The sequence below is a fragment of the Cucurbitaria berberidis genome, assembly GCF_010015615.1.
Source record: "Cucurbitaria berberidis CBS 394.84 unplaced genomic scaffold K460scaffold_4, whole genome shotgun sequence".
NCBI classification, from domain to species: Eukaryota; Fungi; Ascomycota; class Dothideomycetes; order Pleosporales; family Cucurbitariaceae; genus Cucurbitaria; species Cucurbitaria berberidis.
This window is the reverse complement of record NW_024468938.1, coordinates 219,192-242,023: the sequence shown is the minus strand read 5'-3', so window position 1 is coordinate 242,023 and position 22,832 is coordinate 219,192. Positions and strand designations below refer to the sequence as shown.

At 52.3% G+C, this 22,832-nt stretch overlaps 10 protein-coding genes across 10 annotated transcripts; 7 read left to right on the top strand and 3 right to left on the bottom strand.

The window, feature by feature from the left end:
• Positions 1-202: 202 nt before the first annotated feature.
• Positions 203-3,027, top strand: K460DRAFT_290779 (actin binding protein-like protein; the record flags this gene model as incomplete). The annotated part of the gene is made up of 5 exons (XM_040929230.1): positions 203-407; positions 603-715; positions 765-839; positions 896-2,890; positions 2,941-3,027. 5 exons carry the CDS (start codon positions 203-205, stop codon positions 3,025-3,027), a joined length of 2,475 nt encoding a protein of 824 aa, XP_040785262.1.
• Positions 3,028-3,212: 185 nt separating this feature from the next.
• On the top strand, positions 3,213-4,708 carry K460DRAFT_432086 (uncharacterized protein; the record flags this gene model as incomplete). Its single annotated transcript, XM_040938349.1, has 2 exons — positions 3,213-4,182; positions 4,268-4,708. The coding sequence occupies exons 1-2, from the start codon at positions 3,646-3,648 to the stop codon at positions 4,706-4,708; spliced, it is 978 nt and encodes a 325-aa protein (XP_040785261.1). The 5' UTR covers positions 3,213-3,645.
• Positions 4,709-5,488: 780 nt separating this feature from the next.
• On the top strand, positions 5,489-7,490 carry K460DRAFT_417909 (SET domain-containing protein). Its single transcript, XM_040937912.1, has 3 exons — positions 5,489-5,901; positions 5,951-6,250; positions 6,302-7,490. Exons 1-3 carry the CDS (start codon positions 5,587-5,589, stop codon positions 7,298-7,300), a joined length of 1,614 nt encoding a protein of 537 aa, XP_040785260.1. The 5' UTR covers positions 5,489-5,586; the 3' UTR covers positions 7,301-7,490.
• Positions 7,491-7,600: 110 nt separating this feature from the next.
• K460DRAFT_340032 (uncharacterized protein) lies at positions 7,601-8,218 on the top strand (the record flags this gene model as incomplete). Its single annotated transcript, XM_040931104.1, has 2 exons — positions 7,601-7,949; positions 7,992-8,218. The coding sequence occupies exons 1-2, from the start codon at positions 7,694-7,696 to the stop codon at positions 8,216-8,218; spliced, it is 483 nt and encodes a 160-aa protein (XP_040785259.1). The 5' UTR covers positions 7,601-7,693.
• Positions 8,219-9,704: 1,486 nt separating this feature from the next.
• Positions 9,705-10,443, top strand: K460DRAFT_288782 (uncharacterized protein; the record flags this gene model as incomplete). The annotated part of the gene is made up of 2 exons (XM_040929073.1): positions 9,705-9,906; positions 9,959-10,443. 2 exons carry the CDS (start codon positions 9,705-9,707, stop codon positions 10,441-10,443), a joined length of 687 nt encoding a protein of 228 aa, XP_040785258.1.
• A 2,272-nt stretch (positions 10,444-12,715) lies between these two features.
• On the top strand, positions 12,716-13,605 carry K460DRAFT_367654 (uncharacterized protein). The gene has a single exon (XM_040933614.1). It carries the CDS (start codon positions 12,870-12,872, stop codon positions 13,365-13,367), a length of 498 nt encoding a protein of 165 aa, XP_040785257.1. The 5' UTR covers positions 12,716-12,869; the 3' UTR covers positions 13,368-13,605.
• Positions 13,527-15,113, bottom strand: K460DRAFT_133199 (uncharacterized protein). The gene is made up of 3 exons (XM_040926694.1): positions 14,861-15,113; positions 14,685-14,789; positions 13,527-14,580 (listed from the first exon to the last, which is right to left on the bottom strand). The coding sequence occupies exons 1-3, from the start codon at positions 14,956-14,958 to the stop codon at positions 13,686-13,688; spliced, it is 1,098 nt and encodes a 365-aa protein (XP_040785256.1). The 5' UTR covers positions 14,959-15,113; the 3' UTR covers positions 13,527-13,685.
• A 331-nt stretch (positions 15,114-15,444) lies between these two features.
• On the bottom strand, positions 15,445-18,223 carry K460DRAFT_367652 (WD40 repeat-like protein). The gene is made up of 4 exons (XM_040933613.1): positions 18,173-18,223; positions 17,924-18,117; positions 17,015-17,872; positions 15,445-16,961 (listed from the first exon to the last, which is right to left on the bottom strand). Exons 2-4 carry the CDS (start codon positions 18,047-18,049, stop codon positions 15,813-15,815), a joined length of 2,133 nt encoding a protein of 710 aa, XP_040785255.1. The 5' UTR covers positions 18,050-18,117; positions 18,173-18,223; the 3' UTR covers positions 15,445-15,812.
• A 95-nt stretch (positions 18,224-18,318) lies between these two features.
• Positions 18,319-19,175, top strand: K460DRAFT_367651 (uncharacterized protein). The gene is made up of 3 exons (XM_040933612.1): positions 18,319-18,522; positions 18,626-18,806; positions 18,909-19,175. The coding sequence occupies exons 1-3, from the start codon at positions 18,499-18,501 to the stop codon at positions 18,974-18,976; spliced, it is 273 nt and encodes a 90-aa protein (XP_040785254.1). The 5' UTR covers positions 18,319-18,498; the 3' UTR covers positions 18,977-19,175.
• Positions 19,176-19,179: 4 nt separating this feature from the next.
• Positions 19,180-22,567, bottom strand: K460DRAFT_367650 (dynamin-1). The gene is made up of 4 exons (XM_040933611.1): positions 22,092-22,567; positions 21,599-21,994; positions 19,916-21,538; positions 19,180-19,864 (listed from the first exon to the last, which is right to left on the bottom strand). Exons 1-4 carry the CDS (start codon positions 22,188-22,190, stop codon positions 19,547-19,549), a joined length of 2,436 nt encoding a protein of 811 aa, XP_040785253.1. The 5' UTR covers positions 22,191-22,567; the 3' UTR covers positions 19,180-19,546.
• Between the last annotated feature and the right edge of the window lie 265 nt (positions 22,568-22,832).

Sequence of the window (22,832 nt, the reverse complement as noted above, 5' to 3'; positions counted from 1 at the left end):
TCGAGACTTTGCATGCACATAGACATTCGAGATACATACACGTACGCTCAGCTTGTCAGACACTCTGCGCTTTGGAGGACATCTAGGGCCTCTATTACTCCCCCCCCCCTCATCTTTCCTTCCTTTCTTCGTTCCCTCTCCCACGCTTCAAAACACGACACAACAGCTCCACCACCCCCCCACCCTCCATTCATCGTTCCCAATGGCCTCGCTCAACACCTCAAGCAACGGCCCAAACATTACTCGGAGCTACCAAAATGTCGTCAACTCTCCGCCGCCATCCGGTGCCCAGGCCAGCTCGCCCACGTACGGTCAATGGGCCGTCTTCGCTGTCGCTGCTCCGCTTGTCAGCGCATTTCAACAAGATGGAGGAAAAGAGAGTGTACTGAAGGTCCAAAGCACCGGAGGTAGGTGAATAGAAGCTTCATGGGCCCCCAATTGCCTCGTATAGAAGGAGCAGAGGACATTGCCTGCGCAAGGGACCTTGTCCTACACACACCGAGTGTCGTGTCAGCCCAAGCTCGGGTCTCGGCACGTCGTTCTCCAGAACACTCGCTGGGATCGAGGGACATCACGTACGGACAGGCGCTAACGTGTGACAGAGGGTGAACTTCTCGACCTGGTAGACGAGTTCTCAGATGGCCGCATCCAGTTTGCTTTCGTCAAGGTCAAAGACCCGAACACATCTCTGCCCAAGAACGTTCTGATCGCCTGGGTACGTCTTTGATCGAGCTCGTGGAAGACACAACACTAACACTATCTAGTGTGGCGAAGGAGTACCGGAACGAACAAAAGGCTACTTTGGCAGCCATCTTACTGTGGTCTCCAAGCTTCTCCATGTGCGTTTCCACCTTCCCACAAGTGTCTCGCACCGACAGGCTAACCTGATTTTCAGGGCTATCACGTCCAGGTCACCGCTCGCTCCGACGCAGATCTCACACCAGAGAGGATCATCCAAAAGGTCTCTGATGCGTCGGGCGCGAAGTACTCTGGTGGCCCCAATATCCCATCCTCTAGTGGTCCCCCTCCCCCCGCCGCGAAGAAGCCCGTCTTCACACCGACACACGTAGGTGGAGGCGGTTCTGGATTCAACCCATTGGGGCGTTCGAGAGCGCCTGCGCCCAATGCTAACGAGGATGCGGACGGCTGGGGCGCTGATGCTCCGCAAGTCCAGAGGTCGCAGTTGGAGAAGGTCCAGTCAGCATACAAACCCACCAAGGTCAACATGGCCGAACTCACTTCGAACAAAGACGAATCGACCCGCTCTCAGCCATCGCAGTCGCAGAGCGACCGCCCAGAAGTGGTCAGAGGCGCCTATCAGCCAGTGGGAAAGGTTGACATTGCGGCAATCCGAGCACAGGCGCGAGAGAAGCAAGACGATAGACCTACCGTGGTCAAGGGCGCATACGAGCCGATCGGCAAAGTTGATATTGCAGCCATCCGAGCTAAGGCTCAGGTCGCGCCTTCCCCCTCCGGCAACTCCCCAGCAGCAACGCCCGCATCGGGCGATGATGAGGAAGACAGGCCGAGATCGCTCGCAGAGAGGTCGTCGGCCTTTAGCTCGCAACCGGAACGCCTTACCAGCCTACCGAAGCCAAAGGTTGCGAACAAGTTTGCTGGCGCAAGCTCTTTCACTGGCACGAAAGCTCCTACGCCCTCAGCATTCGGTGTGAAGCCCGCCGCTCCCGCCCCAATAGTCGGTGCTGCCAGCAAGACATTTGCGGACGAGGGAGGCAAGACTCCCGCCCAGATATGGGCTGAGAAAAAGGCTGCCCGAGGCGAATCTCCCAAGTCATCCGCTGACGCTGGAGGCCGCCCAGCCCCTCTACAGAATCAACAGAGCGGAGGGGGCGGCTGGCAGAGCGGCTATGCGGGCAAGTCTTGGGCCCCTGTCCAGACCACTCGAACAGGACAGTCTGTGGCTAGCAACCTCAGCGAGCAACGAACGGGTGGAGAGCCCCAACAGCAAGAACCGGCTTCGCCTCCATCTGGCGCGGTTAGCTCTTTGAAAGATCGATTCGCAGGCGCTGTGCCAATGGGAGCTCCAACGTCCCGCGCCATACCAGAGCCCTCGGACCCAAGCCCTCCCGCTCTCGACACCTCGAGCAAACCCAACGCAGGCGCACGAGGGGTTCCTATCCCAGGTCTGCCCAGCCGTCCGAGAGAGCCAGAGTCGGACGAGGACCATGTTCCGGCTGTCCAGCACCAACGGGTTCCCTCGCCTCCACGTCAACAGCGCAGCCCGTCCCCCGAGCCTTCCGGGTCGCCCGTCCGTATCGCTATGCCCGTTGCCCGTGGGAAAGAGCCGGACCATTTATCCCCTGCCGCAGAACAGGCGCCGCCTATGCCCACTCGTTCTCTTGATCAGGCAGCTCGCCAAGCTCGCGATATATCTCCAGAACGCCAAGTTGAAGCGAAGGATCCCGCTCGTAGTGCTGGTGCCGCTGTAGCAGCCGCTACATTTGGTGGTGCTGTGGTAGCAGGGGCGGCAGTCGGCGCAGCCGTTGCATCTGGACATGATGATCAGGGCGGCGCTGGCCAGCGAGGTCTCATTCAGTACGACTATGAGAAGGCCGAAGACAACGAGGTGGAGCTTCGCGAGGGTGAATACGTCACTGACATCGACATGGTAGATGAAGATTGGTGGATGGGCACGAACTCTGAAGGTGAACGTGGCCTTTTCCCGGCCAACTACGTTGAGCTAGTCGAAGACGACGATGCAGGTGCCACTTCTGCTCCGCCGCTCCCGACGCATCCTACTGCTGCGCAAGAACCGGAGCCATCACACTCGGCTAGCGGTGCTGGCCCAACCGCTACTGCCATTTACGATTATGATGCTGCGGAGGAAAACGAATTGAGCTTCCCTGAGGGTGCTACAATTACGGGAGTTGTAAGGGTACCCGTTCTACCAGTTTCGACTTGATGCTGACAACATTCTAGGAATTCCCTGATGAGGATTGGTGGCTTGGGAACTTCAACGGCAAATCAGGTCTTTTCCCTGCGAACTACGTTCAGCTAGATGAGTAGACCCCACTATCGACTTGATCAATGGGGGATCCGTGTTTTGGTGCATAGAACAAGCGCAGCTCGTCTCGCTTGTGGTAGGTGAAACACTGTAGGTACAAAAGTTGCAAAGTCAATATCATCAACTCACGTCCTTCTATTGGCTCGTGACATTGAACTCTTCAAAATTTCAAAATGTTCTCGCTCCAGTAAAAATTGTCGTCAATTGTCTTATGATACCTATACCGCAGTATAGCTATTTTTTCAGTCTCGACCAGACATGGTTGGTGTCCTCATTTTGGTAATAACTTCCGCATGGTTGGCAGTCCCTCGTGGTAGTGCTGCCTATAGCACCGTCTTCGTAATCACATCCAGTACGGTGGCTTCTAGGGACGGCTCTTGTTATTATGTTCCCGACATATTTTTCTAATATCGCTTACCTCTTATTCGTCCTTCGTCAACCACGGCAGCGTCTGCGCGCATTGCAAGTTGTTCTTATCAAATGTCTATAGATTTTTTCCTAGATAGAAAAGGCTCCATCTCAACCTGTATTCCCCCACATTCACATACTACTATTTTCACAACAGTCACCTCAAGACACTTGAACGCTTTCCCACTCAACTCACCAACAATAATCAGAAAATGCCTCCGGAACTCTTCGCCATTATGTCCATATGTATTATGGCCCTCACATTCCTCCTCCTCTTCTATTTGACGGACCCTTTTCCAGGCATGAAGCAGGAAATCGTATCCCTCAAACACGACAATAAAGCTCTGGGACAGGAAAACGAAGCTCTAAAGCACATGAACGAAGCTCTCGAACAGGGAAATGAAGCTCTCAGGGCTGAGAATCAAACAGCAATGAGTGAGCAGATAAAGCTGCTGACTGAGAAGCTGAATCTCAAGACCACCAACAACGCCCTCGCCGCCGAAAAAAAGGTCATATTGGCTGATATGCGGCGCCAAATTGCTAGCAAAGACGACGAGGGCTACGACATGCAGATGCACATTGAGAATAAGGCCAGGGAGCTGCATGAGATGACGATTGGTTGGGATATGTCGAAGGCTGCGCTCAACGCTATGCAGAATGAGCTCGACGATAAGGCAGGGAAGTTGGAGGAGCACGTTGCTGCTCTGCACGACAAGGAGTTGCAGTTGGAGAGCTGGAGAACGAATACAGTACGTATAATCTTGTTATGTATGACAAGCCTGTCTTGATGCTCGACTCTGTCCTTGTTTGCATATTCACTAATTTGACCTTTAGGCCGGTACAGTCCATGCGCTGCAGACTCAGATCGACGACATCGACCAAAAGAACTGGGATCTTTGCCGCGAATTGGAGACCCAGAACGATGCGATCAAGACGATGAAATTCGAGCACGATACTTCGATGAGTAGTCTACTAGGTGTGCTAGAGAGCCGCCAACGCGACATCGACGCCGTTCGGGATGATAATACAGAGCTCCGGCACGATAACGATGTACTTGAGCAAGGACTCATGGGTCTTGTCGAAGAATGCGAGGAGCTGCATGACTGGCAAGCTGCGCTTATTGAGCGAACTAGAGTTGGGCAGGTGTATGAGATGGAGGGACTTAATCTCCTTAGTGAGACGGGTAATGGGGCCGAAGCTGGATGGGCGAGTGAAGGAGAGATGGAAGACCTTATGATGGGTTACATAGAACTTCCTGAAGACGGTGAGGTCTAGGATGGTTCCCTTTTGTGAGGTATCCAAGTTGATCTCTGGTGTTCACGGTATTTGCGGATATCATTAGGGTTATGGACCTTTTTACACATCACTTTGTTTATTTTATTCTAAGAGGATTTTCAAAGCGCCTACGCCCTGGGTGAGCCATCGCTGGTGCATTCTACCCATGAAATAAAACATGTACAATCCGAACTATATTATTAAAGGTATTGGATTTGTATATTCGCTTTGAGAAGCAATTCCTGTTCCGGAGCTCGGCGATCAGGAAGGTTGTTAAGTATGTACGCTGTGTAATGCTGTCGTACCTTCACAGAACCAGCTCAGCTAGGGCATAGGCGCTTTGAAACTCCTCTTACAGAGTCATTCTTCACTCTCTCTCGCAACATCATGGTTGACCGCTGTTGGCTTGAATGCAGCCTATCCTGGAAGATTTGAAGTAATCACAAACATATCCACACTCAGAATACCCCCACAATATCAGGGATAGCTCAACATATATTCCTGGGGCATAGGCGCTTTTGATATCCATTTTTATTGGGGGTGGGAACTTTTTCCCGCTCCCCCGTATCCCGTGGCATTTTGTAGTTCATAACAGAACAGCGCCAGTCCCTCCCAATTTCTCATACCGGGACATACAGCTGTGAACTTGGGTGTACCACAATAGTAGTGATTGGAAACCTTGGTAGGACGGTTGGTTCTGCGAGTCTAACTTTATAGAGACTAGTGAGTCGTAACACTCACGTTTTCACGCGACAGAAGCTGAGACACCATGACGTCGCACGAAACGACTGCGCGTCTAGCCTCTCCACTATCGATTCGACTTTCGACTTTCGACAGTCGTTGATGTTGATCGACGCAATCATTCCTAACTCCAAGCCATGCCTGAGCAAGCTCTAATCACCACTACCACGTCACCAACGCTCTATATTGCGAAGTCCAATGTTTGCTTGAACAGCAAAGGCGAGAGCATCGGAAGAGGTGTTTTTGCCAGTGGTGACTTTGGAGCAGGCGAGCAGCTTGCAGCTTTCCAGCGTCCGCTTGTTGGTTCACTAGACACCGAACGGCTTCTTGATACATGTGCGAACTGCTATATTTGGACCGAGGGGTCCTCAACAGGGACTAGGCTATACGTACCAGAAGACACGAATGTGCAGAAATGCGCTGGGTGCCAGAGGTTCCGATATTGTAGTAAGGTTAGTTGTCACAGCCCTATCGTTCTAGCGATCGATTGACCTGTTATAGGCATGTCAAAAAGAGGCCTGGCATCGGGGACACAAACACGAGTGTAAACTTCTGAAGCCCATGGCCGGTAAAGATATGCCCAAGGCTGTTCTTGCCTGCATGGAGCTCTTGATCAGACGGAAGCATGGCCTGATCTCGGACGAAGACTGGGAACTACTGTGCAACTTACAACCTCATGTCGAAGATTTCAAGCGGAATGGAAACTATGGTAACATGGAACTGATGGCCATGGGAGCAAGTCAGTTCTCGCTTACGCAGAACATGTTCAACAAAGATTTTGTGGCAGCGATGTATGCCAGGGTAAGGTATTTATAATACACACTATTTAAACCGTGTACTGACTACTAGAAGGTACTCACGAATTCCCTCACACTAATCACACCGACTCTTGATCCCTTAGGCATTATTCTAGACCCCATTCTCGGTCATATAAACCACTCGTGTGATCCAAACTCCTTCGTCATCATGGACGGCGCCGAAATCAGCATCCGAACCCTGAAACCCATCAAGAGAGACGAAGAAATCTACATCTCCTACATCGACACTACGAACCCTTACTATAGGCGGCAAAGCGAGCTACAAGCACGCTGGTTCTTCCGCTGCAAGTGTACCAAATGTCAGAAAGGCGCAACCCTCGACGAAGATCAGTGGGCTCTGGAACCGAAGGCGCTCTCAAAGAAGGTCCAAGACGAAGCTGATGCAGTTGCTGAGCACGAAGCTTATGCCCAAGACCCAGCGAACTATGTCGGAGAGACAAAAGATGAGATTAAAGTCGCTACCATTCAAGGGAAAGCTTTCGCGGCGTACGAGGAAGTACAGCGCATAGGTGATGCCGAACAAGCCCTTCAAGCTATCGAGTCTGCGATGCGATTCTGTCACGAGTCTGGTCTCTGGCCGGTGTATCGCCAGCCTCATGCGGCGCTTCGAGACGATATTATTCTCAACCTTCTCTCCATAGGCGACTATCCCACTGCGTGGGCACACTGTGCGAAGCGGTACAAGTACATTCTCCCGAAACTATACCCTATTTACTTCCATCCAATACGTGTCGTACAAACGTGGCAAATGGCGATGCTGGCTGCATATCTCGCAAGTACTAAAGATGGCATCGGGGCACCCGGGGTAAATATGGGATTGATTGCGATGATGCTTGTGAAGCAGGTGTTGGATGCTTCAAGCTTGAGTCACGGCTCGAATAGTGCGTTTACCAAGAGTGTGAGGCGGAAGGCAGAAGAGATGATCGAAGAGTTGAAGCGCAGCGTAGGAAATCCAGATAAGGAGGTTATGGATAGAGAGCTAGAGGCACAGAGAGATATGTTGATGCAAATGGGGGACAGTATCAAAATGTAGATGGGAAAGTCCTGGGTTACATGCCCTCAGGTAGCTTTCAATTACCGGGTGGGAAACGCATTAGGTATTGAAGGCATACATACCACCCTGCATGGTGCCTGCGTCCATTAAGAATGTGGGGTCTGACGTGCGCCTCTCGGATGGCTTAAAGCGGCTCTGACAAGGTGAAGGAAAGTGAAAGGCGCACCACATTCACATTCACATTCACCTTCATCTCTCTGACCGCAATTTCCCTCACTAAGCCACTGGGATAGCAGGCCATCTGCCCATTTTTGATTGCCTGCCCACTCCACCCTCCACTCTTTACACACTGCACTTGATCCACGCACGGCCGTATACCAACGCGAAGCTATCTAGCCCCACTCCTACCAACGACACCGTATCACAGCTACCATGGCCAAAGCCGCCGCCGACAGCGCCAAGGGCGTCAAAATGTTCAGTGCTGACACTGTGGCCGCGGTCCTCATGAGTACCGGCACGACCTCGCTCTCCATGAAGAACTACGAGCTTATGAGTTCCCTCGATGGCACCAAGACAGCGAGCGGCTTCCAACATGATTTCCGCTCCGTTCTCGCCAAGGCCAAAGAGTTGAAGTCGCGGGTTGACGATGGTGAACCGTTCGAGCCCGTTCAACCGGCCAAGAAGCGCGGTACGTGATCTAGCGGCCTCGAGGCATTGTCGACACTAACAGTGTTAGGTGGGCTGGCATCTCCAGCAACCCCGAGGAAGCGCAAAGCTGCAGGCGCCAGCGACAAGGACGAGACGCCTTCCAAAAAGAAGGCCACGCCCAAGGCCCGTGGAAAGAAGGTCGCTGACCCGGTCGAGGAGCCCATGAGCGCTATGGGTAGTGAAGGCTTCCCTGAGGATGCCGATGCCTTCATCAAGGGGGAGCAAGACTGGGAGCAGGGATTTACCTAGGTCCTGGTCGTGGTGTTACAAAGCCCTTTTCTAGGCTGAAGTATTCGAGAGTGGTCCGAGGTGCTGCCTAAGGTGTCAGAATCGGGGGAGTGCTCACACATCTCCGGTATATGGCCTGAAATGGGGGTATATTTGGCGTTCCGGCTGGTATTGCATTCATGCGACTGGATGACCATGGGTGGTGAAATTCAAGTCCTAGGTTTCGAGTAGAGAAAATGCAAGCAACCAATAAAGATTGATCAAATGACAGTGATGAAAACGGTGTCCCTACCACATGATATATCACGCATAGGGTGTTTGACATTGAACTTGGAACGGGGCATATCGATGGGTCTCTGAAGACATGTAGGCTGTCGCATAGAACGTGCGGTCGCGCGGACTAAAGAGATTCAGGCCTATTCATGGTGAAGAGAGGCGGTACTACACAACAAAACAAAACAAAACAAACAGTCGTCCTACTAGCCTTCACGAAGTTCTGCACAGTAGAAAATCACGTGACGTTTACGTCACGTCTCTTCTCTTCCGTATTCGGAGCGGCTATATTTACTCGGACCCAAAGTCCCAAGTCACCCACACCCATTGTCGTCCTGAGCAACGCGGTGTTTCCAGTTCGACCGGCAACCTTCCCGCCATATCAACAAGGCGATCAAGAGCCTCCACCGTAAACACGAAGCGCAATTGGCTTTGGATTTGTTGGGCATGACGCTGAGGGCGGATATGAGTGAAACGGGGCTCGTATTCAGCCAGCGTTTGCCGTAATTAGACTGCCGGATCCAGAAGGCGGGTGCTAGGAGGCAGCTTGTTGCCGAGGCAGCCAGGAATGTCGCTCACGAGCCTGAAAGGAGCAAGATGGGTACAGTTGTGCACCACAACACGAGGGCATTTCGGAGTTTGCAGGAGAATTCTGCTCGTCTGCAGGCGTTGCTTTGTACTCTGGGTCTGGAAATGCCTTGCGAACGCCTCCTGTACGCCCTGCATGCTGCTGTGACATGGGTTCTGCAGTCTCAGCCCCTGAATTTCCCCAGATTCACTAGGGGGCGCTCCGGGCTAAACTCGCATCAGCTAGCCGGAAGACACAGCGGTTGGCGTGCTCATTGGGAGATGGTGCCAAGGGTGCTTGAAGTGAATGATTTTGGGCTAGGGGTGGGAAAAAGGGGGCTCATGGGTAGAGGGTCGATTAATGACGCCAATAGCCGATTGGAGCTTAACCTTGGAACTCAATAGCTCCATCCCAAGCTATACTACTTTGGGCACCTAATTATGCGTCCTAGCCTCCTAGACCGTTGCTCTGGCACCCGGACACTAGCTTTCGCAATTGTCAGCTGTGCCCAGCCATCACAGCGGTTTTTCTTATTATATTCGGGGCGCCTCCCACTACTATCCCTTCTTTCCCTCCCAAGCTGTACAAAACCTTCAATCCATCTCTCACATATACCCATACAACTTAAATACCCACCTAATCGACCAACCCGATACTACCGTCAATATGCGCTTCTTCGAGACTGTCATCTCCGGCGCGGCCCTCATCGCTGCCGTCCTTGCTCTTGAGATCAACGACTTTCCCAAGGACGGTGTCGTTGCCGGCCAGACCTACACCATCACCTACTCCCCCAAGGACAACACCCCGACTACTTTCATCCTCCGCAAGGGAGCTGAGACCAACCTGAACACTGTTGATACCCTTACCAGTACGTTATCTGAGTGGAAGACGCAATCTACAAGGCGCTAACCCAATTCTAGCCACTGCCACTGGAGGTTCTTTCAGCTGGACCGCCCCCAAGACCCTCCCAGCTGGTTCCGACTACGCTCTCCAGGTCAAGCAGGGAGATGTAGTCAACTACTCCGCCCAGTTCCCCATCTCTGGAGGATCCGGCACCGTCTCCTCTGCCGTCTCATCCGCCCGAGCCTCTGCTTCGTCCGCAGCTTCATCTGTCGCTTCATCTGCATCTGCTGCGATCAGCAGCGCCGCCTCAAGCGCTCAGTCCGCCGCCGCCAGTCTCTCATCTGCGGGCTCCAACACCACCGTTGCTTCAGCCACTCTCTCCCACAGCGGCTCTTCTCATGCTTCGGAGTCGTCCAAGCCCACTGGCTCCAAGGCTTCCAGCTCCCCCAGCTCCTCCCGTACAAGTGGCGCACCTCAGAGCACTGGCGCAGCTTCATCGCTCGCCACTAGCCCTCTGGCCTCCATCTTCGGTGCTATTGCCGCCTTTGTCTACCTTGCTTAAGCGGTTGCTTGCGCAGTCTGATCCTATATCTGTCTGTGTACGATAATCTGGTGTTGGATAATATGGAGGATTTGCTTATAGTCAATTGTTAATGAGTCACGAGCGCAAAGGTGTACGTGATTGTGGTGGTTTGGGGCTAGGTGAAAACGCTGTGCATTGCTTCCTCTAGCGCAGAAGGGCTTTGTACAGTGGGTAGTAGATGATTACAATATGAAACCCATACCCAGCGCAACCTTTTCCGTTGTACCTACTATGTTGTATGTGGTCGAGGCACTGCATCCTTCCGTGAAGTACTGTGCGCCAGGCAGACTGTCAGCCTGTGAGATCCAGGTTCGTAACCACGCTGCCTTGTGTACTTGTCCAAAAATAAAAGTTTATCTTCACATGCTATCCTCACTACCTCATGCAAATGCACGTCACCACAATCATTCGCAAGAATTAGGGAGTTAGGTGGCACCTCATCTATTACAATGTCGTGATACGAGGCTGTCATCATGCCATCTCGTGTTCTCTCCCAACTTCACCTCTGATGTCGTCCAACAACCCTTCACAACATTGGATTTTCTGAGACATGAAACCCCCACAGTTCACATCTGCTCCTACTCTACGCCACCACAATACACGTGCGAATACGTCTGTACCACACGTTCTCCATACTGAACTTACAAAGGCACCCGCTTATGATCGTCCTACCTCTTCAACAGAAATAGGCTCTCACAACCAAACTTCAGCTAAGCTCAACAAGCATTGCGCGATCGTCCCAAAGCGGATAGGCGCACACCACAACATGCCGCAGTGTTACGCGTCAATACTTTAAAGGCGCGGGGGACAACGCTGACCCTGCGTTAAAAAGTCTGCATGGCGCTAACGCAAGGAGGTGGCAACGTATGAGGATCGGAGGATTCAAAGCGGGGACCGGAGTACAAGGCTGAGAGGGATACGATTTGTGTCAGCTGCTGGGTAAGATCCGGTGAATCGCAAACCTGCACGCTCTCCATGCGGGATAGACACGAGGCGGCTGAGCAGATTTACCGGCATGGTTAGATGACTGAAGCCTAAGCTTGTAGGTGTGTAGACAGTGATGCACGACTGCGGGATGTCTCCTGAGACTAATCGTTGACGCATCTCCATCTCGCATGGTCGTCAACGTCCACATGAGAGTTGCATTTAAAAGCTTCTTTCTTCGCGCGATTTTCTTGTCAGGCATCTCTTATTTGCAATTGAGTAGGCGAATACTTGGGTTTCAACACTAACTGTTGGTAGTGCCGCACATCTACGCGCATACCCCTACTTTTCACAGCACACACATCGGACTATATAGCCCACACTGCAAATCTTAGGAACCACTATGTGCTATCCAAGTTTAGTGCTTCCGAAGGGATTCGCGGTAAATCCCGAGTTGATCTTCTTTCCCGAAAGCCATCTACATAACCCTCGCCTCTGAGCCAGTGGCCAACTACACCTGTGGCGTATGAGCATAGCCTCTGCGTTGGCGTCATTCCGTTAACTGTTTCGTTTACCATCGCGAGAAGACGTCACATCACGCTCTAGCGTAGCGCGAGCCATTGAACTTTATGAGAACAAGGGTCTTATCAAATTTCAGGCGACTGGAGAGGATGTGAAATTTTGGAGCGGAAAACTTTCAAGTAATCATCACAGAGAATAGAGGAGTACAATCAACAGTCTCATGTTTTCAATAATCAACTTGCATGACGGCATTCTCAATCACCATCCTTACATTTAAAGTTGCTTTCGAATTGTCTCAATATTGTTGACTAATATGGCCAGGAGTCCAGAGTAGTACGAGTTCGATTCGTATTTTCTTGCCTAACAATCGAAGTACCGATGCTCACTCGGGTTTCAAGCAAGTGTTTCAATACTATACCCACGGCCAATTTCAGTCACAGTTTAATGGAATCACAGTTGCAGCTGGTCTAAAGAAATACCCGGACAAAAAACTCCCTATGATGGGGTAGCTAAAAGTGCCCCGTCATTGCTGAAAGGTGGTAGTTAGGCGGCATGGAAACTTCGGCTTCGGCAGCCGCACATGCATGCGGAGACCCGAACCAACATCATGACGGCCAACCACACGCCGCGAATTGAACTGTCTCTCTACGCCAGTGCGACAAGATAGCTGTCACAAACCTTAGTGCGGGGAGAAATATGTCAGACGTCGGGGCGCTACGGAAATGGCATGATGACAGTCCGGAGGAGTTGACGGGTTTATATCAAAGGCCCTACCAAGATTCTAGGAAGACAACTCGGCGGTATTGCGGTTTACTTGACTTGCAGCGGCGTGAAAAGCACAAAACCACGACAAGTCATTAGACTTTATTCAGCTCTACCAAGGACCAGCAAAACACTTAAAGTCGAATTTAGATCCGACAACAAGGCCAATCATTACGCTCACCGGCTCAATCGCAAAGATGCGCAAATCTACACTACGCAAAACGACTCTCCTCTCCCTCATCGGCCTCTCCTCACAGCAATCCACAGTAACATGGGGCGAACCTTTCACAGTGGACATCAGCACCCCAGCCGCCGCATCAACCGCATCAACCGAGAATCTACTTCCATCGTCCTCGCAGCACCTGCTCACGCACTCGATTGCTCCATCAGCCACCTTGCCATCACTATCAGTGTCGGACAGTACGGTGATCTCTAATATCCAGAGTGCTGTGAGTAGGGACTCGACATTTAGTACCGGATCAGCTACATCGCCTTCGAGTGGGTCGACGGTGAGCACGTCGGTTAGTCAGAGTGGGACTACAACGAGCACGCCGACGACTCAGAGTACGAGAACTGTGACGAGTGGGTCGGGGACGGGCGCTGGGGCGCAAAGTACGGGCGTTGCAGCTCCAGTATACCGGAGGATGGGAGTCGCTGGCGCGTTGGCCGGGGCGGCAGGAGTGTTGTTTGTATGAGACTTCAGGGCGTTAATTGTGAAGAATAGAAGAAATTGAACAAGTCGATCAGCGGGAAATCGTTGACGGTGAAGATGGGGCGTTGAGAGGTCAAATCTTGTAAGCCGGGAGAGATGGGCTCATCAAGTTGGAAACCGAGCTATCGACCCTCATCGCCGGGAGGAAATGGGGAAAATAACTTGCGCTCCAATATTCACATTGCTTGAAATACTTCAGGCTCTTTAAGTGATTCATTTCCCCTATATGACCATGCATTTTCCGAGTTCATTACAGTCGTGATTTCATATTCCATTCCATTTCGTCTTTTCCTTCTCAAATTCAAGCTTCATGTCCCACAGGCAGGTGGGCGGACTTCGAATCGGGAGTTTTGTAGGGAATGTATGTATTCCCCGCTTCCAGCTCGACGGGCGGAGGCCGTTCCCGCGCATCCAGTTCCCACACATTCGCACTTGTTGGCATTTCATTTTCCCTGGGTAAGGGTGGCGGTTCGGATGGCGGTTCGCGCGATTGATAGACAGTCTTTTCGTCTCCTACTATACTCTCTTCTGCAGTAATAGTCTCAACAGACGGCTCACCGCGATAGACAGCGACATTGCCCTCTCCATTCTCTGCGGCAGATGTTTTCGTAGAAGTCTTCTTCCTCTTATGGCGAAGGACTAACATCAACAAGATGCCGAAAAGGACAAGAACGGCGACACTTCCGATCACGACACCGGCGATGAGGCCTGCTGAGGGGCGTGAGCGGGTAGACGAGATCGAGGCTGCTCGAGGAGAAGAGGTCGATTGCGCAATAGACTGCGAGACGTCCGAATTCGAACTCGTAGCGAGACCCTGGGTGAGAGAACGGGTTGGCGTGGGCACACTACTCCGCGCGCTCGATGCAGGTGCGACCGGTGTAGATACCGAACTCCTCATCGACTGCACAGCGCTTGCTGGAGGCGTGGTAAAAGCTGACGGCGCGACACTCGCAACAGGCGACCTCGAAGCCAATGAAGGCAGGACAATTGTAACACTAGCACTTGACAGAAACGAAGATATTTCGCCTCCGATGCTCGATAGGATGCTGTTGATTTGTCTGCGTTGCGCGTGGTATTGGCGCTGCACCTTGGTGGCGTCGACGCTCCCTGCTACGCGGCAGTACGCGTGCATGTCCATTTCTATGGTCGCCCGATCAGGGTGTGAGGATGGGGTCGAGGCATGGTCGTCGTAACATCTATGTCGAAAGACGAGTAAGTGGAATTGTCCTTGTTGTGACTCGACAAGACGATCTCATGCTGGAGAGAAGTGGAAGTGGATTAGGAAGAAAAGAGTACGTACGCGACACGCCATAAATACTGTTCGCACAAGGAGGTATAGTTTGTAGGAGTGGTTGATTCGTAGGGGAAGTATATTTGAACAGCGGAGATGCAGTTGTCTATCGCACTAATTGCATCAACGTCAGTTTCTTGGATTCCGTCGGCCTCTATTGCGAAGTAGAAGAAGAAGGCAATTACACTTTGTCGTGATTGACGTCATGCACAAGAGGAGTAGGCCATCGCAGCGTGGGGACAAGTTTGAAGAAAAGACCAAACATGGCTAACTTCATGAGCATATAGAGCAGAAGCTAATCAGGGCCGCGTCGTTGGGGCATTGTCACACCTTTAACATGGTAGATAGCATGCCGAGTATAAGAATAATGTTGAGAGTTGTACAGGTCCATTCGCTGTCATTTGCTAGGCTTGCAGTTCATGTTGTAATCCCGAGGAGCCACAGGTCGGAAACCTGCTCTCAATCGATGATGTCGGTATGAAGTTTGACGGGGGCTGGCCCCGCTTGGACCATAGGAAGGTCCCAACTTCAGCCACACAAGCCACCACGGCCCAGGAACGATGCGGGGAGGCGACAAAGTAGCTCTAGACCACCAATGTTACACCCTATTACTTGACCTTGTTGATCTACAGCATCTAACACATACTCTTAGCGGATCGTCCATGTTCACTCGTACGTACGTGTCTGACCGCAGTAACTTTGACGCCATTCAGCCCAAACGGCCCGTCCCCATGTGCCATGACATCCGTAGAGTAGTATTTATATAAGAGTGGTATGATTGACTGTGATCTAAGAGAATGATAGAAGCATAACAAATAGACGGAGGGCAGTGAGAACTACAGAAGATGCACCGCTACACCGCAACACTCACTACCCCTTCCCTCGAGCGCTAGATGGGATTGCAACTTGGAAAGCATGGTATGTGCCTGTCAAAAACCAAACTGACCTTGTGGAAAACAGGTATCCATTCGCTACAATAAAGGGGTATGTCGATTGAAAAGCACAACTCCAAGGTAATGCTCGTGCTGAACGAACGTATCAGAAACGCTGTCCCGTCTGCAAGGGACCACTCCCTTTTGTTCCCGCTCCCCTTCGCCCATCACCATGCTTTCTAGAAGAAGCCCCACGCATGAAATTTCACTTTCCATTAACCTCGCCATGACCTTCAAGCCTGTTGACCAGCCTCTTGACACCGTTCCACTCCTCCGCCCTGGTCTCCACACCTCCAAGCTCACTCCCAACTTCAAACACCGTCACTACGCCATCCATGCCGCCCACCGCGACCCGCCTACCCTCGTTCCTCTCCCAAGCCAACTTATTCAAACTGCGATTCATGTACCCTAGTCCACTCGGCAGGCCTGCAAACGCACCCCTCTTCCCATCACTCGGCTTGACAGACTGTACTGGAACCTCAACATCAACGTTGAGATCCCAGACTTCTAAGCTGCCTGCGCCATCGACCAAGGCAAAGACGGAAGGCTTGGTAGGGGACCAGCGGACGTCGTAGACGAGGTCTTCGCGCGCAATGTCGAGCACCGGGTGCACTTGTTGGGTGCCGCCGGCGAGCGTGGTGGGGTTGGTTGCGCCAGTTGCCGCAGGGGGACGCACTTTCCAGAGCTTAACGCTCCAGTCGACGCTCGACGATAAGACAAGGTCGCCTAGATCGATTTGGCCTTTGGCGGGGTGGAAGTCGAGGCTCATGACGGGTGCGGCGTGGCCAGCGTACTTGACGCGGCCATCGACGCCGGCTTTGGCGCCTGCGCGGTCGTAGCGGTGACAGGGGTAGATGGAGCCTTCTTCTGTGCCGGCAAGGAAGTAGGTTGGATCTGATTGCGGGAAGGCGATGCACGTCACTGCCATATCGTCTGTCTTTGCTGGTGGAGGTGAGGTTAGTTCCAAAAATTCCTGTGGTTGTGAGAGCATGTCGACCGTCCAACCGCACACGACGCCGTCCGTTGAACACGAGATGATGTTGTTCGCGTTCTGTGTACCAACAATGTCGAGCGAATAGACAGGGTGAGTGTGACCAGAGCCTGTGAGCGGCGTCTTCTGCACTGGTGCAGACTTTGCGCGGGTATCCCACAACAGCACTTGACCTGAGTATGCACCGCCGATGATGAGGTTGGGATGGAAGGGAGAGAACTTTGCAGTAAGGATGTCGGACTGAGCATGGAAGATGTACTCTGGTCGGTCATGCATATGTAGATTCCAAACTTGAATGAGGCCATCTGGATCATGTGGAGCGGACGGATTCTTGGTATAGGATGCGAGGACGAGCTCTGGAAACTAGGAATGCTGTCAATAACGACCAACGATGTAGTCTTGGAAGTCAGTAGTACCTTTGTCGAGAAGGCCAGGTCCGAGACCATCCTCTTCTTACTCCACCTCTCATCCCAAAATTGTGCAATCTCTTTTATCCGCCTACCCTTCTTGCCTCCACTTGAACCGTATCCCTCATCTTCGTCATCAACATCTACGCCACCGAGCGCATAGTCTGCTAGGATGTCGTAGCCTAGTTGTTGATCGAGGGCCCGCTCAAGCACCTTGGTACTCCTTTCCACGAAGCCGATGAACTCTTCCGAGTTCTCGACGGCGGTCAATTCCTCGTTCGTCAACGTTTTGAATGGGAAGTTCTCGTCTGAGCCTGCTGGTGCTGCACCGTCTGGAGGCGCTTGTTGCACGGCCTTGATCTCGTCTTCGATCTCTTTCCGCAACTGTGCCCGGATCTCCTCGTCTCGTTCTTTCTGTCTCCGGCTCAGCCTCTTGCTCTTAGGTGACCGTGTAGGGCTCTCATCGTGTTCGGTGTCGCTCCCCCCAGCTCCTCTCGGCCTTGGCGGACTCCAGTCTATGCTCGCCTGCACGCCCTTGCTGTATGTGATGACCTCCTTTTCTGTCTTGACCTCGTCTGTGACCTGGCCATCGAACTCGTAGACGGTAGCTAGTGGCCCCATTGCCAGAGTCTGCATTTCCCGGTCCACCATGCCACTAGGCGCCTGATAGCCTGACGATCCTTCATTGTCACTACTAAGCTGTCCTGCACTGACTACAGATGTGGGTCGTGTTGCTCGTCCTGCGCCGGCTGGCGAGCCCGGTTGCGTAGAGCCCGGTCTGCTTTCTCCGAGTATGCTGTTGATAAGATTGGTGACATCGGTTCTTCGGTCGAGGTCTTCGCTTCGCCTTGGTGTTGGCGATAGTACCTTTGATTGTTGATTAGCAGCTATTGGAACGCGGCTGAGGGGCTGCTGTACTTCTCCCAATGGGCTGCCACTTAGAGACTGCCTACTAGCGGACTCCTGCTTCCTCAGTTCGCGCTGGCGCTTCAGCTCGGCGAGCTTAGCCTTCTTTGCAAGAATCTCATCGCGCCGCTGCTGCATTGTGGATTCCATGGCGGAGACGTGGAGTATGGGCGGCTTGGTTGTGTCGGGGTTGATGGTGCAAAGCCCTGGCCATGTTCAGTATGCTGGAGGCTACATGTCTTTCCCTTTGTTTCTAATTACCTCTTATATAGAGACCAAACAAAGTACAATGCAAAGCCAGACGCGTGTCGTTGTCGAGCTCCCAAAATCGCGCCAAGCTGTCTGCCAGCCAGGGACCGACGCACTAGCCGCCTCTCGCGATCCATCCCGACCCAAATCTTGCGCGAGGTCCAACCTCAACTTTCACAGCTCCTCCGCCCAACCTCCCACATCCGCCCCGACGCCGTCGTCACAGCCTTCCGGACCTCGAAAAGCGGTGCCCTTGTCGTCGCCAATCCGCTTTCTCCGCCATTGGTCATCTACGAGCTCGATAGCTGCTATCGCAAGCCCTCGCACGACCCGTCGTCATGTCTACTTCCGTCGGGGTTAATGTACGCCTACACTTTGCAACAAACCCTCCGCATGCTTGAGAGGGCTGCACAGCGCTCTGCATAGCCTGGGAAATGAAAGATGGTGCTAATGGGATGCATCTAGGTCTTCCGATGGTCCGCCCTCGGATTCGGAGTCTTCTACGGCGCCTATCACCAGCTGTCGTTATCAGCAGCCGACAAGGCAAAGGCTGCACAAAAGGATTGGGATAACAAGGAATCACTGATCAGGCAAGCGAAGAATGAGTGGGCAAGGACGCACCCCTCAGAACAACCAAAGGCTGGTGGTATGTTGCACTTTCAAGAGTCCCCGCGAGAAACTTTGAGCCGAAGCCCAAGATTCGACAGAGATACGAGCGAAAAGACCACAAGCTGACTTATCGTTACAGCCAAGGCAGACCCCAACGACCCCAACGCAGACCTGAACACACTGCTCGGAATAACCGATGCCAAATAAGCGGATGAAGATGGAGACGATTCCTTTTGTTGCCATGGACATAATACGGCCATCTCGAGCGAGCCCGAAAAGGCAAGGAGGCGGATGGCGAGAAGGCGGTCAATAGTGGTGCGCGCTATCAGCCTCTTGTATTTTGTACCATCTGTACAGTATAGACAATGGTTATTCACGTTTTCAATATACATGCTTACTTCTTGATCAATATCACGTCTTTGCTCAACACCACGTATCTGGAGTAGCATTTGACTTTGGAGTGATATATTCTATACACTGTGCATCTTTCAGCTCATCCATCCACCGTACTCTATGATACATGCACTCCTTCGACATCTAATTCAAAAAAAGGACCCTCCAAACGCCCTGCCACGCTTAAACAGTCAGGCATTGGCAGAAGAGTAGAAAAACGCGCACAGGAGGCCAAAAAAATACCGACAAAAGTAGCCTCCTGACGCTGACCTGCTTGTGTATGGCGGCACAATCAATGAGCTAAGAGAACAGCGTCCGTTTCCAAGTACAGCGAGCGACTATTCGCACATTTTGTAAACCTACAAGTAATCCAAACAGTATCTCTTACAGTACCTCACCAACAATCTTGGCCGCCTCCTTATAAGTCTTGAGCAGCTTTTCGCACTTCTCGCGTTCTGCTTTAATAGTGTCATCTTCATAGAGGAGTTCCTGGAACAAGTCCTCCTTGTAGAGTGATGAGACGAGTCTGTTCTGAACAACATCTTTCGAATGGTTGACTAGTAGGTGCATAATCGCCTTGGGAACCTGATCCGCGACGGTTTCCCGAACAATATTGAAGTATGAGGAAATGAGACGGCGGATGAGTTCGGTCTCTAGGGCCTCCCGGTCCGTAAGAGCGGGTGCGGACTCAGGGTTGGAGGGCTGTGGAGTGTTAGTTTGGCTTTCTTTAGAGAAGAGAAGTAGAAAACTTACGAAGCCACCTTCAAAGGACTCCCGAATCATAGGACTCATTGGATTGTCGTAATCATCATCATTCGGAAGCATCTCCAACACGTGAGTGGGTTGCCTCGTGTCACCTCTCCGAATGCTCTGAGCAAAGCTAGGCTCAGTGTTCTGGCTAACATGCCGACTTCCAGGACGGTTCTCGAGCGCCGCTTGCTCTGCCGCTTGTGCCGGGCTAGCATATGCTGTCTGACTATCCTTGCTGAAGAAGTAGGTCAAAAAGCTATCGCGAGCTCCGCTAGCTGGTGGAGATCGGTTACGGTTGTTCAGCGCACTGCTAGAAGTACCATTGATCAAGCGTCCGACTGCTGGCGACATACTGCGACTGGATTGCGCTTGGTGTTTTCGGACTGCGAGGGGTTTTGCGACTGAGTTTTCTGCCTCTTCGCCATCCTCGGGGTTCCCTGCCCCGTTGAGGCCATTGAGCTCTTTCATCCTCCTCTGCTCTCGCCTTTTCTTCTCTTGCTCCATAGCAATCTTCTTCTCCCTCTGCTCCTTGTCGTTGATCACCGACGACATAGCCGCAGCTGCACCAAGGAAGTTGGGGTGGTTTGTGTTGATGTAGGCTCGCTGGATATCAATCAATGAGCCAACATAGTGCGAGCAAGGCCCTAGCTGCTCTCGCAGAAGGTCAGACACAACTTCGATAAGTTTTCCTTGCAGTCTGGGGTATCTAGTCAGCTCGGTGGATCCGCAAGTGTGGCATATCTTGATGAGCTCCTCGTATACAAGCTCCACGCAACGCTGACTGGGAATCTCTAGCAATTTAATCTGGGGCTTGACGAGGAGGTCGAAAGCCAGCTCAGGTACGAATAAGCTGGGTCGAGGACCGGTCGAGTTTCGAATGGCTGTGCGGATATCCAAAACTGAGAGGTTCACTGTCGGATCTACTTGCTCCAAGGAGTTGCCAAAGACCGAGTTGAAGATGTAATAGATTCTGGCACCACCACACAGCTCCTTGGTCGAGATTTCTGTAGATGTACCATCGATGGACGAGATGAACGATGAGGCGAAGCGGGTCATGAGTTGGAGGATAAGCGAACCTCGATGCTCCTTTCCAGTGAATGCTACATCGCCGTAGCTTGCTAGTTCTTGTTGCGTCTGCCCCATCAATGTGTTCAACCGTGCTTTGATGTCTGGTAATCGATCCCGAATGTGGGCCATGAGGGTCTGGTTCAGGCTCTTCGCAAGGAACTGAGTGCCGCACCGATTCGCCATGTTCCTGTATGCCGGGTGGTGCTTGAAAAAGTCCCGCTCAGCTTGCAAAGCATCCGAAAGCGACTTGTTGCCCTGGATATCTTGTTGCGAACGATTGACGATACCGATGAAACCCAGTTTGAGTGGGTACACGCGTCCAGAGAGAATATCCATAGCGTTTGTGCCATGGTCCATGAGATCCAACTTGGTAAGGACACCAATCGTCCTTTTGCCCATAGGATCAACATGTCGGGCCAACTTCAAGGCTTCCGAGTTCACGAGGTCAACGTTTGCGGGCGAGACAGCGAGGATTACACTATTCGGCTTCGCGATGTACTCGGTGATGAGGTTGCGAGTCTGCTTCTCGATATCTGTAGGTTGATCGCCGATGGGTACCTGCAGCCGTCAGCTCTATCCCTTGCGAAAAAAAGAAGAAAAAAAACTGCAAATACCGACCTTGGTCAAACCAGGTAAATCGACCAGCGTCAAGCTGAGGACGTGCGGAGAATAAATCTTGAGATTGATTGGCTGCCTGTTGATGCCCTTGTTGTTTCCTGCTATCCTCGAGGTTTCATTCTCGATTTCGCGCTTGACCTCGCTGAAGTCGTAAAACCTCCGTCCGGGAACATGTAGAAATTCCCCCCATTCTTGTTGGCCGGCGGCTACGCTTGCAGGAGTATGTGGGACGTGGACTTCGTCGCTTTCGTCTGCATCTTCGTCGCTTGGAAGATTGATGAGTTGCAGGATCAGTGGCCGCCTGGTGACGATGCCGCTGCCTCGAGGCAGGAAGTCTCTGCCAACGATGTTCTCAAGCACCGATGACTTTCCAGATGACTGCGACCCTACAACGACCTGGTATGGTCAGTATACACTTTGGTAGATAGAGGTAGCGCCTCGTGAAGCCTATTCTGCTCTGTCGCCTTCGCCTTCACGGATGGGGAACGCATACAATCTGAGGCAAGTCGAGGGAATCATTTCCGATGGTGTTGAAGACAAGATCCTGAAGTCTATTGACGATGTTGAGCAGCTCCTCACCCAGCGAAGTCATGGCGCTGGTGGTGGATGTGTGCGGTGCCTGGCTCCTGACGGGTTGGGCGTGATCTCAAACAGACAAACAACACGACTTTGGAGTGTATAAAAGGCTTCAATCGGTTCGCGAAGAATGCGGCGTGTTGCGGAGCACAGATGGAGGATCGGTGAGGAAGGCGTGGCTGATGCCGGCTTCGTTGGGACAAGAGGCTCGTGATGAGTTTACCTCTGCTGCAGCTGCATCGTCATGGCGAATGCCCTCGCTTCACGTTCCAAGGCTTTGCTATGGGGCGCAGTCACGTGCTCCGGGTAGTCCCCACATCGAGCAATCTCAAACCCATGTCGCCAGCCTTTCGCATAAAGGAGAAGTTTGGACGTTGTTTGCATAAATAGCAGACAAATCATTTCCGCGTCAAAGCAGCACTCAAACCCATGTGTCTACAGCTACAACATGCAAATATCGCCACCCCTATCGCTGCGGCACTCGACGGATGCGGCATCGAGCCCGGATCTACTATCAATCTAGGCCAGAGAACCTCCACTCAACCACATGACACGTCACACCGAGCTTCTAGGAGAGCGGCACTCTCACAGAGGCGCCGCCATCGTCTGTGATTTATTCGTGGAACGAGTTGTCGGGGAGCCTCCTCTTGAAGCCTGT